At 31.8% G+C, this 15,360-nt stretch overlaps 2 protein-coding genes across 2 annotated transcripts; both read left to right on the forward strand.

The window, feature by feature from the left end:
* Positions 1–446: 446 nt before the first annotated feature.
* On the forward strand, positions 447–6,345 carry LOC143084444 (complement C1q-like protein 3). The gene is made up of 3 exons (XM_076260807.1): positions 447–542; positions 2,140–2,309; positions 5,370–6,345. The coding sequence occupies exons 2-3, from the start codon at positions 2,141–2,143 to the stop codon at positions 5,768–5,770; spliced, it is 570 nt and encodes a 189-aa protein (XP_076116922.1). The 5' UTR covers positions 447–542; position 2,140; the 3' UTR covers positions 5,771–6,345.
* A 2,357-nt stretch (positions 6,346–8,702) lies between these two features.
* LOC143082458 (complement C1q-like protein 3) lies at positions 8,703–11,042 on the forward strand. Its single transcript, XM_076258120.1, has 2 exons — positions 8,703–8,871; positions 10,589–11,042. Exons 1-2 carry the CDS (start codon positions 8,778–8,780, stop codon positions 10,987–10,989), a joined length of 495 nt encoding a protein of 164 aa, XP_076114235.1. The 5' UTR covers positions 8,703–8,777; the 3' UTR covers positions 10,990–11,042.
* Positions 11,043–15,360: the final 4,318 nt, after the last annotated feature.

Consider the following 15,360-nt stretch of genomic DNA (forward strand, 5'->3'; position numbering starts at 1 on the left):
TATGTACATGTAACAGTGAAGTTTTACAATCAGGGATTATGTAAGATCCCAGATTTTTGAGGGACTTTGCTAATCGTTATTGATTATATGTAATCCCTGAAAATCATCAGTAATTTTACATAATCACTGAAAATGGTTAGAATTATTTCGAAACAGACAAAAATTATTTCAGGGATAATCAATAATAAGAAGATGTTTTATTTGATAAAATAACGAATTGTAAGTGAACAGTTTTTCCAAAGATATTCTAGTTAACCGTGTTGAGCCACAATACCTTATTCTGTAAAATTTGTTTTGAAAATGTATAAACATGGTTTCTCACAAGCTATCTTCATGGATCTGTCACCAGTTATGACAGCCAGCATTCTAATATCACTTGTTGCTGTAGTGTCATCTTTCAAACTGGTACCAGCATTGACTATCTATAAAGCCGTTTTTCAGCAACATCTATGTCTATTCATTAAAAGGTTTATACGTAAATATGTTAAATCTCAAACGGATTCATATATATGTTCTCCATTGAAGCTACTATTATTCATCAGGTAAGTTTTCTTTTCTTGACATCAATAATTAACCAGTCCAGAATAATATGACCTCTGTTTAATATAGAACATGTCATATTTAGACATGTAGTAAGTCTATGTCTACCTAGATGTCCACATTAGGTCATATGCATCAATCTAGTAGTCTATGTGTTTCTTATAACTATTTTATTGACATGTACATTTACTTTTATTTATACATATAGTGTTATACAATAAGTATTCGTCAATTAAAATTTTCTTTTATTTTATTCATGGTAACCGAAAATACATTTAAAGATACCATAATGACTTTACTACCAAACAGGAATACCACAGTTATTATCATTTGTTTGATGTGCTTGAGCTTTTAATCGGAGGTCGGTGTTTTATAAGTTCTTCTGGTATTTTTTAAGTCTCCGTTTAGATTGAAATTGGTCTAGTGGTTTTGGAGGTAGGATCTTTGAATCTTTTTACAGGTGACGGATGATAGCTGTAACGTGATGAAAAAAGCTTACTTTGACCTTAAGGCCAGATGAGCAAAAACAAAGTTTATAAATTACCCTCACATTTTGTACGATTGTTCTGATTATCATTTGAGTTAATCTAGAAAATATTCTATTTTAGACTCTTAGCACAGTTTATCAAGCTTCTCCAACTCTCATGATTTTTAGCTTATATATATTTGATGGCAGTGAGATCATTGCCATCTTCAGTTATGACATGTTTCACTGTCGCATTGTTTCGTGAGTGTTTGATTTGTTAGGAAAAGTAGGCTTTTTTTGTATGAATTGGAAAGACCAGTTCAACTATAATAAAAATATTGTAAGAATAGTATTGTTCTTTTTCGATTCGTTATAAACTGTAAAATAAAATCACAAAAATACTGAACTCGGCGGAAAATTCAAAACGAAAAGTCCCTAATCGACGGCAAAACCAAAACCTTTAACACATGGTTTAATGTGCTTATTGCGTATCTGTTTAATAATTGCACGATTTAGCCTCATTTCTTATTTTCAAAAAGTGTTGTTCAAGTGTGGAAGTTGCATAGAAAAAATGGATTTATAGAATAAATAATTATTGAAAATGTCATGTTACAATTTGCAGAACTTAAAAGGTTAAAAGTGTAGATTTGAGATGCAATTTACTCAAAATATAAACAATATGTAAAATGAAAAACAAAACTAAAAATTGTACTAAAGACATACGATTTATGGTTCATTAGCCTCTGATTGTACAAATATTTAGTTGTTTTCAAGAACACATGCTATATTAGAATTCATTTTTCCAATATATTCCAAGAAAAAAAAACTGAACATATGTGACATTTTTTTAAATGAAATTATAGATATTCAATATTATAATTAAGGACCAAAATGGAAAATTGAAACATCAATTTGGAACTGTAAACAGTCTCTTTTGTCTTTAATTTAAGTAGCGAGTTTTCCATGTGAATCTGAAATATCCCAATCTTGAAAAGGACAATAAGTTCTGTCTGTGATAGATTTCTTGAAGAACGGTCATTTGTGTATATTTTACATACTTCTTTTTGTTTTATCGCAATAAAATTTTGTTTATAACATTGCTCCTTATAACAAAGCCATATTAATTCTTTCAGAATGAATATTCCCTGGTTCTGTTTTTTCATCAATATCTTTGTATTGACCGATGGACTAGCTGAACAGATAAAATGTTTGGAAGCAGAATCTGATCTCACGAAATACATAAATTGGCAGATGGAGATTTATAATGCTGGACGTAACAGTCCCTCACCACAGAAATGTCAAGGTACGTTTAAAAAAACATTATTTCTTTTTTGCTTCCAATTACATAAGTTGGATCAATCCCGAATGGCTAATTACATTCTCAACCATCTGACATTAAACCAAACTGTTGATAAACTGTCCAGAATGTTCAACGTGTCATTAAAATTCCCAAATGGTAGATACTTTTTCTGTTTTCTTATTCAAGACTGGTAATCTTTTTACATTTCAGTACGGTGCCAATTTGGGTGCGACGAAAAACTAAAAAGAAATTATATCTGATCAAAGTACATTGACATTGAAAAAAACATATAGAGTTGTCTGTACTGTAAAGAACAAAATATATGAGGAAATTCTCATGCAATTATTTTTGAATGATGATTTTCATCGGACTTTGACAAATTTTTGGAAAGGTTAGATAACACGTTCTATCAGAAAGCTACCATTTTGAATAATGAGTTTTAAATGTAATTTCTAAAAAAAAAGAACAAAAAGACACATTTTGTGCATCAAAATCTTTCTTTTGTTAATATTTAAACCATTCAGAAGCTTACGAAAAGAATAAATACGTCTTGTGTATATGCTTGAAGTCGGGAGTATAACTATAATGTCAAATTATTTAGATACAATAGACGGCGTAACAGATTCACAGTTTTTTTTAATTAGGGCATTTCTTAGTCAAAAAGAATACTAAATGGAATTAATTTAAATATATAGCATTAAACTAGAGAAAAATATAGTGAATTTTATGCAAAGCCTTCATAAAAAACTGTTTACCTGTTTGCCAAGCTTTAAATACAATACAGATATCTCATAAATCTACTTACATTCTAGAATTTTAAAAAACAATTGTTTGACATCTTTAACAGTAGATAGTCGGGGCTTTAGCTTGTTTGCATTATACACTGTATTATACTCTAATAAAGGCAACAGTAGTGTACCGCTATTCATTTGTTTCGTAAATAGATTGAGAAAAAACAAATCAGGGTTACAAGCTAGAACCGCAGTAAACACTGAAACACTGAAGCACAGCTTTATGGCAATGTTTTATATGCCGCTAAAATTACAACATAACATGACAGGAATACTGTACAAAAAAATGCAAGAACACTCAGGAAAGAGAAAAACATAAATATAAATATAAATATTCATTTCAACATGTTAACAACAGAATAACAAAAATACCTAAATTTTTTTTAGGACAGTACACAAAAACAGCATATTATTATTAATCAACCAATGTATCAACGTCATAAAAAGTGACGTCACATGTAAATTTCAAAATTTGGACATAAATTGAGATTAGGTTTGTTATTATGTTATAAGATGTATTTTATAACAATTACAAGAATATCAATATAGAATTTTGTTAATAGCTAGTTGCTAACTGTACTATCTAACTTAACATCTTATATCATTTAATTTAAAGTAATCAAACGAAAAAAATTAAATTGTAAACTATGTAATAGTTTCAAAGTCAATAAACCATGATGAGGGGTTTTACATTAATCCCTCATCTTAAACAACCCAATCACAAACTAATCTAAAGAGATAAGAAGTACCAATGCTTATACAACTTCATGCATAATACCATTGACCGACCACTAATGGCTCCCCAGAAATTGACCTAATCACAAACTAATATATGTTAACTAAGAAAAAGTTTCAATGTCGATAAGACCATTACTGAGGGGTGGTGCCAAATAATCTCCATGGTAATTAGATGTGCCAATGCAAATACAACTTTTTAAAATATCATTGACCTACCACTTGTTGTTTACCATAACCTGACCTAATTCTACAGTTAATACATTTTTTGACACAGCATTCTCCTCGATGAGAGACAAAAATCGTCTATTAAATTTAAAAAAAAAAAAATAATAATTATTACAATAATACCGAACTTCAAGGAAAATTAAAAATGGAAAGTCCTTTATAAAATGACAAAATCAAAAGCTGAAACACATCTTACAAATTGAAAACAACTGTCATATTCCTAACTTTTTCATTTAAGTGATAAATTGAATATTTTGGATATTTACAGAACATTTCTGCATTAAAAGATGCTCTCCATCTTTCATAGTGTCTGTGAAAAAACTAAAAACATTCGTAAAGTTATCTTTCAAGGGCAATAACTCTTATAAGAGATCAATTGGTGATATTTTTCATGCTGATTTATTTTTTAGGTCGTACTTTGCTGTATTGTTTCTTGCCAAGTTCTCTCTGTCTTAGTTTTTGTACCAAACAAAAAAAAAATGATAAAAATTATCTTTTCAGAGTATAACACTTATTGGTGATCATTCGACGATTTAAATCAATTTACTTATTTTTAAGTCTTACTTTTTTATGTTTTTGGTGTTGGTCTTTCAAGGGCAGACACTCTTAGAGAGGATTAATCAACAATGTCTGTCATGATGACTTATCCGATGGTCTAACTTTTCTGTACTCCTTATAAAAAATTCTGAATTGGACTTACAAAATGAACGAAAATGTTTTTCAAGGGCAATAACTCTTATAAGGGGATCTATTGAAGTGTGTTTTACTTTGCTGAACATTTTTTATACATAAAATTCCTCTTGATCTAAAATAGCTTTAAAGATGATAACCAATTACTGAGAAATTTCATCAGAATTTTTATTGCAGGGACAATAACTCTAAATAAGGGTGTCCAATTCAATTGAAAAAATCAGAAACAAATAGATCTTTAACTTCTGATTTGGTTATCTGTCAGTTTTGTCTTATTGCTTTAGTTTTTTTAAAATATAAATTAAAAACTATTTTTACCTTTTTTTTCACCATGGCGTGTTTGTTTGTTGATTGACTGAAATACAAAAGACAAACTTAATACTAGCTACAATAAGGATCATTCGTCTCAAGTTTGCTTCAAATTGGTTCATCTAAGATTTGCTATTATATCATTACTTTACAGTTAGATTCGAGAAGGTGTTTCAGCAATCAAATTGGTTATATTAACTTAATCTAGTTATAACATTCAAGAGTTTTAATTGTAGCCAGTTTTATTAATTACGTAGTAAAATATCACTGACAATTATGGAAACAAATAAACCAACATTTATTTTTTCAGATATGTTGAAAGAGAGGCCAGCTTTCTTTGTGTTTGTGAAGGCCGACAGTGTTTCGTTCACTGGACATGACATTTTGAAATTTGACGATGTGAGAACAAACATAGGGAATCACTACAACGCATCCACTGGATACTTTACAGCTCCAAAACCAGGGTTGTATGAAATATCTTGTCTTTTGTTTGGATGTGGAACCTCCGCAGTTACCTTCCAGATACATAAAAACAGTCAGATTTTTGGCTATGGATATACACCAGGCAGAGAATGGAATTCGAATACTGTGTCTCTACTGATGGAGTTGAAGAAAGGAGACAATGTATATGTCAAGCATCGACATCCAAACAAGAAAGAAACCGTCCAAGGAACTCAACATTCATATTTTTCTGGCCGTCTTCTACAATAAAGTATCAAATGACTAATTAAGATGAATCATAGTTCTTTGTAGAAAAAATAGTTATCAATCTTGCAAGATTTAAGGGTGATATTATTTATCAGTTTTGTCAAATTGAGCATTCTTACCTAACCAGTTACTCGGATAATCTCTCGACCGTAACCGTAACTTGGATAAGAAAAACGGTAAGTTTTGGTATTTGTCCAAATTGTAGTTAAAACACTTGCAAAACGGGTCGTCCTTTTGACTGTTTTGGATGTACAAATTAGAAGCAATGTGTAACATGAATAGCGACATTAAATCCTTAGGTAGAGGAAGAATTTTTACATTGTCAAATAATCCTAGCAACAACTCTTTGTGGAATTAGTAGCTTAACTTCTTTCCCTATGAAATATACCCTTATTTTCTAGTAACATGCCAAATATTCAACCACCAATGACGGTCAAGCCCCTGGTTACATTGATTAATGGTTTATTTGCTATTATCCTGGACATGTATGAACTATTTTCCACTAGACGTTAAGCAAGCAACAATCAATCAATAAACCATGTAAAGAAAAATATTTGCAGTAGTGTATGGTTATACAATTTAAAAAAAACCTATACATTGTACACATTTATTAATGTAATATATATCATCTAAACTGTTTCTTTTTGTATTTTTTTAAATAGCTTGTGTTTTATTTTTATTTTTATTCATAAATGCCTTTCAAAAACCCAAAGTAAAAACAATAGGTGTCACGTCTCAGCTGTGGATTTGATGACAAAAAAGTAACCGATCTCCCAATGCCAAATTTATAAATACTGTTGGCTAAACAGGTCTGTTGGTAGGATATTTTTGCAAAGGTCAGATAAATGTATCAAAACTGATCATGGCCGTTAGTGTTTGAAAACAATTCCAAAATTTATTGGGTTAAACTACGTATATGAAAGGGAGAAGGTTTGGATCCAGTAAAACGTTTAATTCCGCTGCAAATGTTTGCACCTGTCCTAAGTTAGGAATCTGATGTACAGTAGTTGTCGTTTGTTTATGTAATTTATACGTGTTTCTCGTTTCTCGTTTTTTTTATATAAATTAGACCGTTGGTTTTCCTGTTTGAATGGTTTTACACTAGTAATTTTGAGGCCCTTTATAGCTTGTTGTTCGGGGTGAGCCAAGGCTCCGTGTTCAAGGCCGTACATTGACCTATAATGGTTTACTTTTTTTTAAATTGTCATTTGGATGGAGAGTTGTCTCATTGGCACCACACCACATCTTCCTATATCTATCTAGCAAGTACCCAGAATCTAATATCACTTATGTTATGACTGCTCTGAAATTGTATAAACTTGGTCCAATCAGTGGTCCGCTGAACTATCTTCAGTTATTTATCAACAACAATTACAGCCAACACTCGTTCATCATTTGTTACTGTAGTCTCATCTTTTAAACTGGTACTAGCGTGGAATATATGTAAATCAGTTTTCTCAGGGACATCTATACCTTACAGTTGAAAAAAATAACATATACATGTGCATTAGTCTCAAACAAGTTCGTAGTACTTTTTTATACTACCTCTCCTTTTCTTCATTAGGTGAGTCTCCTTAAAAAAGAATGACCCTTCAATTCTTTTTAATTTTCTCCGTTCTACAAGTTATTTATCATGACCGGTTTATTTGACAATATTCATCTAAAACATAAAAAAATAAAAAGTGTCTAGAAGCGTATAAGTTCTCAAGTCCAATATAATGTGAGCTATGAATTATTAAGAGCATATCATACGTATCAGGCCTATTTTTATTCCAGGTCATATGTTGACCTTTCGAAATCTAATTTCGAATAAAAAATAAGTTGTTGATAACTGTCTCTTTGACATACATTTACTTGGATTTATACATATAGTGTTATACAATAAGTATTCATTAATTAAAACTAGTACCTATATACTTCATATGTTTGGTTTTTTTTTTAAATGTAAAGTCATTTCTGGTTGGATTCTATTTAAATATGGTATCAAAAAGAATAAGAATTGTCACAGGTTTTTTTTTTATTTAAGGAATGACTGTAATATTTTTTCTGTCTATGAAGAAATAACATAAAAAATTTGGTGCACACTGAATAACGCGCGTAGCGGGTTATTTAACAGTGTGCACCACATTTTTTTAGGTTATTTCGAATAGACAGAAAAAATATTACAGTTATTTCTTATAATTTAATTCTAAATTCCATTTTAAACCGTAGAAAACCATGAAAAAACGTTGATGACGTCACGGTCACATGACTAAATTATGTCTATGGGCTGATAACAAAATAACGTCAGCCAATCAGAAGACGCGTTACATCCAAAATTAAATTATTCGTTTATAATTTTGTTGTGACGTATACACATTTGAGGAAGGACTGAACAACACAATAATTCACGAATGTTTGTAGGGCATAAGTTAATAGTCTTGAGTGGATATTTTTCTTTGTTTTAATTCTTAGATTGCTTGGTTTTTTTTTAATTTCGTTATGACTTTGTTGTGAAGCATACTGATGAAGGGATGATTTGAATGTATTATTTTATTTTTGAAGTTTACAATATATTTCGTCCAACTGATTTTTTATTATTAAATTTGGTTGTTATATATCGTAACTTTATGAACAAAAAGTCACAATTGTGTTTTCGGTTTTGTTTTTTTTTTTTTTATTAAAGAAAACACTTTAAATGAAAAATATAACAAAATCAACAAATAAGTTTGTTAAAATTGGAATTTGACCAGAAATGACCTCACAATATTTTTTGAAAAATCGTAGTTTAATATGAAATACAAAGTGAAAAATCACAAGTGACAAATACTTTTTACCATGCACTGAACTTTAAAAAGATGTTTAAGGAAATGTTATTTTCCTGTTTAACAATTGCGCAACATAAAACGGAAAGACAAACCTGATAGATGAACTGCATATATCTTCTACAAGGCTATACATATACTATAAAAGATTAGGACAAATCATTATTATGACAATATGAAATGCAACAAGTTGACAAATTTTTAAAATGTTTGAACTGATATTAATTTTGTGTGTGGTAAGTGCGACTACACAAGCTGAAGGCTGCAGAATTGATGATGTCATTCAGGAGAAAATTGAAGGTATTTTTCATTTTTATACAAAATAATTATTAGGTCATTTTAAATTTGAATGTCAAATATTTCTTGTACTTAATCGATGATTTATAAAAGCACTGAAAGGTAAAAAGTGAAAACTAAAAATTAAAGATAGCCTTGTATAAGTATATAAAAGAAGATGTGGTATAATTGCCAATGAGACAACTCTCCACAAGAGAATGACACAGAAATTAACAACTATAGATCACTGTACGGCCTTCAACAATGAGCAAAGCCCATACCGCATAGTCAGCTATAAAAGACCCTGAAATGTATGTACAAAAAAATAACGAAAAACAAATATGTAACACACAAACAAACGACAACCAATGAATTACAGGCTGTTCACCTGGGTATAGGCACATACAGACAGATTTTGGTAGGGTTAAACATGTAAGCGGGATCCTAACCCTTCTCCTAACCTGGGACAGTGGTATCGTAGTACAACATAAGAACGAACTATAAAAATCAGTTGAAAATGGCTTTACTCATCAGATGGACAAAAATACAAGTTGACGTGGCCGGGTACTTATACATCCCAATAACAAAAAGACAGTTAACTGACAGCTAGTTCAATGCCACTAAACACTTATAAAAAGATCATGCATCTAAGACTAAATTATCAATCCGTACACATAGGGTATCAGAAGGCAATACTATGAATTGAAGATATAATTGTAATTGTTCTAACTAAAACTATGAATTGAAAAGATATTATTGTTGTTGTTTCAACTAAAATGATGTCTTAAAAAGATGTCTCCAATTTTGAATATAACTTTAACAATGACATCATTGATATTTAAGGAACAGATATTAGATTAATACACCGTGCACAATTTATACAATTTTCATGACAATTTATTAATTAAGGTTATACCAACAAAAATCATTTTGTAACTCGAATATCGGAGTATATATTTTATTGAAATACTCATAGGTAGAATGAATGTAAAGTTGTGATCAATGCACAATATTTTGTGGTTATTTAAAGAAGAGATAAAATCTGGAAAATTGATATATAATAATATATATCGTGCCAACCACATAAGGTTTTTGATTCATTCTGTTTCTTTTTTTTAGAGTGTTCATGAAAACAAAATGTATTGTCTAGAAGGATGATAATATTTACTTAAGAGTCATTAAATTCGATACAATTAGAAATAGCATAACAAGTCTGAATATAAAACTAATACGTAAACATAATAGCATGACATAACTAACAAATAATATCAAAACCTAGGGAAAATGCGTAGCAAAAATTTAGTTCTTTACATTTCTACTTTATTTTTATTTAAAAGGTATTTAATAAAAAGAATAGCTAATCTAATAATTGTAAAATAGTCACGAAGGGGGGACAGTCAAACCTCATAGATAGAAAATAAACTGACAACGCAATGGCTAAAAAAAAAAGTACAGAAGACACAACATAGAAAACTCAACAAACACTAACTATTAACTCATCACAGATACTATACGAACATTCTTGAATATTTGTGTTGTTCAGTCATTCTTTAAATATGTTTCCATACTTAAAAATATGTTTTTATTCTATAATTGGTTTTCTATTGGATTCAATTATCAAATTTGTTATGTGAACTAAATCCAGCTATGTCATCCAAGATTAAAATGTATCCAGTTTTACTATTTTTGCATAATAAAACAAACAAATACATTTAATAACAAAACAACATATATTTTTTAGATATGTTGAAAGAAAGACCAGCATTCTTCGCATTTGTCAAGGGTAATCATGTTACATTCACTGGTCATGACATTTTGAAATTTGGTGATGTGAAAACAAACATAGGGAATCACTACGACGCTACCACTGGACATTTTACAGCTCCAAAACCAGGATTGTATGAAATATCTTGTCTTCTGTATGGGGTAACAGCCTCCAGAGTCACCTTCCAGGTACACAAAAACAGTCAGGTTTTTGCCTATGGATTTACACCTGGCAGAGAATATAATTCCAACACTGTATCTCTACTGATGGAGTTGACAAAAGGAGACAAGGTATATGTCAAACATCGAATTCCAGGAAGGAGAGAAACTGTCCAAGGCAACAAACATTCATATTTTTCTGGCCGTCTTCTGCAATAAAGTATCAAATGACTTAATCGAAAAGCTTCAATAAAACTTGCTGTTCTTCTTTATGCTGCCTTGTTTTCAGTCTTTTTTTCCAAATGCAATCTGATGGAAATAGATACCCTATGTCCACCCTTGGATTTGAAAGATCTAACGTTCTGTTTTACATTCTATTTAAAAGACCCTTTGGGACACTCTGGATTTGTCATAACGATGAAAGAGAGTTTCTATGTCCACCTTTTGATTTAAAGGATCTGACGTTCTGTTTAATATTCTGTTCAAAAGACCCTTTGGAACACCCTGAATTTGTCATAACGATGAAAAAAGAGACCCCTATGTCCATCCATTGATTTAAAGGATCGGACCTTCTGTTTTACATTCTGTTTAGAAGACCTTTTGGAATTCACTGGCTTTGTGATAATCATACACACCTTCATACACTTGATGGCCGATGTTCTTATAACCAGAACAAAAACTAAATCAATCTTGTGAGATTCGTGACGCATGGACACCGGATCTGTATTTTAATGATATTGGTCCATATTTTACATACTTGTGAATACAAACCTTTTGAGGTAAGATTCAGGAGTACAGTGGAGATCACTTCTAACCTCTCATCAAATCTGTCAGAATCTGTCAGGAGAACTGTTATTCTGACACTTTTAATACAGTACTAGCTAGAACAGTGGGGTTCGTGTTGCTTATTCTTTAGTTTTCTATGTTGTGTCATGTGTACTATTTTTTGTCTGTTTGTCCTTTTCATTTTTAGCCATGGCGTTGTCAGATTATTTTCGATTTATGAGTTTGACTGTCCCTCTGGTATCTTTCGTCCCTCTTCTAGAACTGATTGAGACAGTTCTACATAGAACTGATCCTGGCAGTTCTAAATAGAACTGATCCTGACAGTTCTAAATAGAACAGATCCTAACAGTTCTACCCTAGAACAGTTTTAGACAGTTCTACCTAGAACTGACAAAATCGTTGGTCAGTTCTACGACTATAGTAGTTCTAAGGCTAGAACAGTTCTACGATTAGAACTGATTTGGTCAGTTCTATGGCTAGAATTGATTTAGACAGTTCTATCCATATAACAGTTTAAGAACGTCATTTAGAACTGTTTTACAATTCAATGACAGGTTTGGTCAGTTCTACGGCTAGAAAAGTTTAGACAGTTTTGCTGACAGTTCTACGGTAAGCACTGATTAGGTCAGTTCTGCTGACAGTTTTACGGTTAGAAGTGATTTTGGTCAGTTCTGCTGACAGTTCTACGACTAGAACTGATTTGGACAGTTCTACCTAGAATAGTTTTAGACAGTTCTACCCTAGAACTGATCCTGACAGTTTATAACAGTTCTATGACATATTATTTTGACAGTTTTAATGAGAGGTCAGCAATAACAAATCCAGCTCGATTCCAACCACATCTTATCTTGTGAAAATACAGGTTTGTGTTGTTGTAATGTCCTTTCAACACATGACTTGCACATATCATACAAATTAGAATCCAATAATTGATACATGGTCTGAAATTCAATACAGAAATGGTAATAATAGATCGATAGAAATAGGGTAGCAGTGTTGCCATAACAAATTCTCACACACCCTTTTTAAAGTAAAACAATAAAAATACCGAATTCCAAGGAAAATTCCAAGACGGAAAATCCCATATCAAATAGCAAAATCTTAAACACATCAAACGAAAGGAAATCAACTGTCAAAGCATTTCCTTGTGTAGGAAATGGTGGATAGGATCTGGTCTTTTAGCTATATAAACATCTATCGTGTATGACAGTCGCATAACATTCCATTATATTGACAACAATGCGTGAACAGATATAAAATGTAAAAACGTAAAAAAAAAAATCAAAAATAGGGGTACATCAATCAACATTGTGTTATTAACACTATAAAAACAACAAATTTGTCAAGAATCAAAGCACTGTAAGCGCTGTAGGCAGTTAACCAAAAACCAAGGCAAACGTAATTATGAAAACTGTGTCAATGTTGCTTCAATTGTTTTTTAAATGAATATAAATGAACAAAAATTAAAAATTCATATATTGTACATTTATAACTATTTAATGAATTAATTATTAAGGCAAATGGTTTATATTTTATCAGGGTTTTCAAAAGCAACGCAATATCAATGTATATGTTTTATCGTGAGTCTGCAGTGGTACAAGTTCGCAATGATTGCAGTTGTTCTAGTTGGTAGTTTACGTTGGTATTAGTTGACTGCTAGTAGTACAAGTTGACTTAGTACGAGCTTGTAATAGTATGAATGGACTTGCTACCCTGGAAAGAAAACTGATTTTGTGTTCTACAGTACAAAGTATTATACACAAATCTGATCAGACAAATGTTTACTACTACAGGGATCAAAGGGGAGGTCTGACAGACATGCCCATAGTAAATGTAAATGACCCCTACCTTCACGCCAAGTCCATTATGTCTAAAATTGGAATAATATGACAGGTGATTATAAAACAGTTGGTCAAACATTCTTGGGCTTGAAAGATTTAAGTTTTCTTTAAAATGAGCCATAAATGAAAAATTTTAAAGGATCAGAAATTATTCAAAATATAATTAAGTTAATTCTTTGAACCTACTCATTTTTTTGCATCAATAAATTATTTTATAATTAAACAAGACATAATTATAACAGGATGCTGTGACGAAGTCTCCCAAACAAAGCTCCAATAATTATTCATTCCCATGGTCACCTGACATTGGGCAAAGTCTAGTACACATTGGTTAGGTCTAGTAAAGTGATATGCATATGTGACGCCTATGAGATTGACCTTGTATGTCATTCAAATCTTTTTGAAAAGACGCACAATAAATATGGTTTAGGAGTTAGTCTCAATCGTTTACAAGTTCTCAAACACACACAGGAGGGGGTTGGGTGATCCCAATGACTACCCCTATATCTCATTTGATTTTTTATATAGTACAATACATGAGTATATATGGTTTAGGAGTGGAGATACCGACCGTTTTCAAATTCTCAAACAGGAGTGGGTGGGATGACCCCAAGGACTCCCCTATATTTAATTTGATTTGTTATATTGAACAATACATTAATATGTATATGGTTTAGGTTGGGGAACTCATCCGTTTCCGAGTTAACAAAGCGGGGGGGGGGGGTAGGGTGATCCCAGGGACTTCCCCTATATTTCATTTGAATAGTTATATTGTCCTATACATGAATATATATGGTTCAGGGGTGGGGATCTCGACCGTTTTCAAGTTCTCAAAAGGGAGGGGTAGGGTGACCACAGGGACTCCCCCCTATATTTCATTTGATTTGTTATATAGTCCCATACATGAGTATATATGGTTTAGAGGTGGGGATCTCGACCGTTTCCAAGTCCTCAAACAGGAGGGTGTACAGTGACTCCAGGTGATCACCCTATACTTCACTTGATTTGTTATATTGTCCCAAACATTAATATATATGGTTTAGGGGTAGAGATCTCTACCGTTTTCAAATTCTCACACAGGAGGGGATTGGTGACCCCAGGGACCTCCCCTATATTTCATTTGATTTGTTATATTGTCCCATACATGGATAAATATGGTTAAGGGGTGGGGATCTCGACAGTTTCCAAGTTCTCAAACATGGGGAATACATAAATATATATGGTTTAGAAATAAAGGCAACAGTAGTATATCGCTGTTCAAAACTCATAAATCCATGGACAAAAAACAAAATCGGGGTAACAAACTAAAACCGAGGGAAACGCATTAAATATAAGAGGAGAACAACGACATAACACTAAAATGTAACACACATAGACAAAATCCCACGAGAATAACAAATATAACATATATATATAACATCAAAACCAAATACATGAATTTTGGATAGACAAGTACCGTGACACGTCTTATCGCAATGTGAATTTACACTCAAAAATAAGAGAAAACAAACGACAGAACGTTATAATGTAATACACACAGAAACGAACTATAATATAACAATGGCCATATTCCTGACTTGGTACAGGGCATTTTTAAAGGGAAAAAATGGTGGGTTGAACCTGGTTTAGGGTTGGGATATTAACTGTTTCCACGTTCTCTAACAGGAGGGATTTTGGTGACCCCAGGGACTCCCCTATATTTCATTTGATTTGTTATATTGTCCCATGCTAGAATATGTATGGTCTAGGGATGGGGACCTCGACCGTTTCCAAGTTTTCAAACAAGAGGTGATGAAGTGACCCCAGGGACTCCTTCTATATTTCATTTGATTTTTTATATAGTCCCATACATGAATATATATATATATATGGTTATGGGGTGGTGACCTTGACCGTTTCCTAGTTCTCAAACAGGAGATGGTAGGGTGACCACTATGTTTCATTCAATTTGTTATATTGTCCC

The sequence above is a fragment of the Mytilus galloprovincialis genome, chromosome 7 (assembly GCF_965363235.1).
Source record: "Mytilus galloprovincialis chromosome 7, xbMytGall1.hap1.1, whole genome shotgun sequence".
Taxonomy (NCBI): Eukaryota; Metazoa; Mollusca; class Bivalvia; order Mytilida; family Mytilidae; genus Mytilus; species Mytilus galloprovincialis.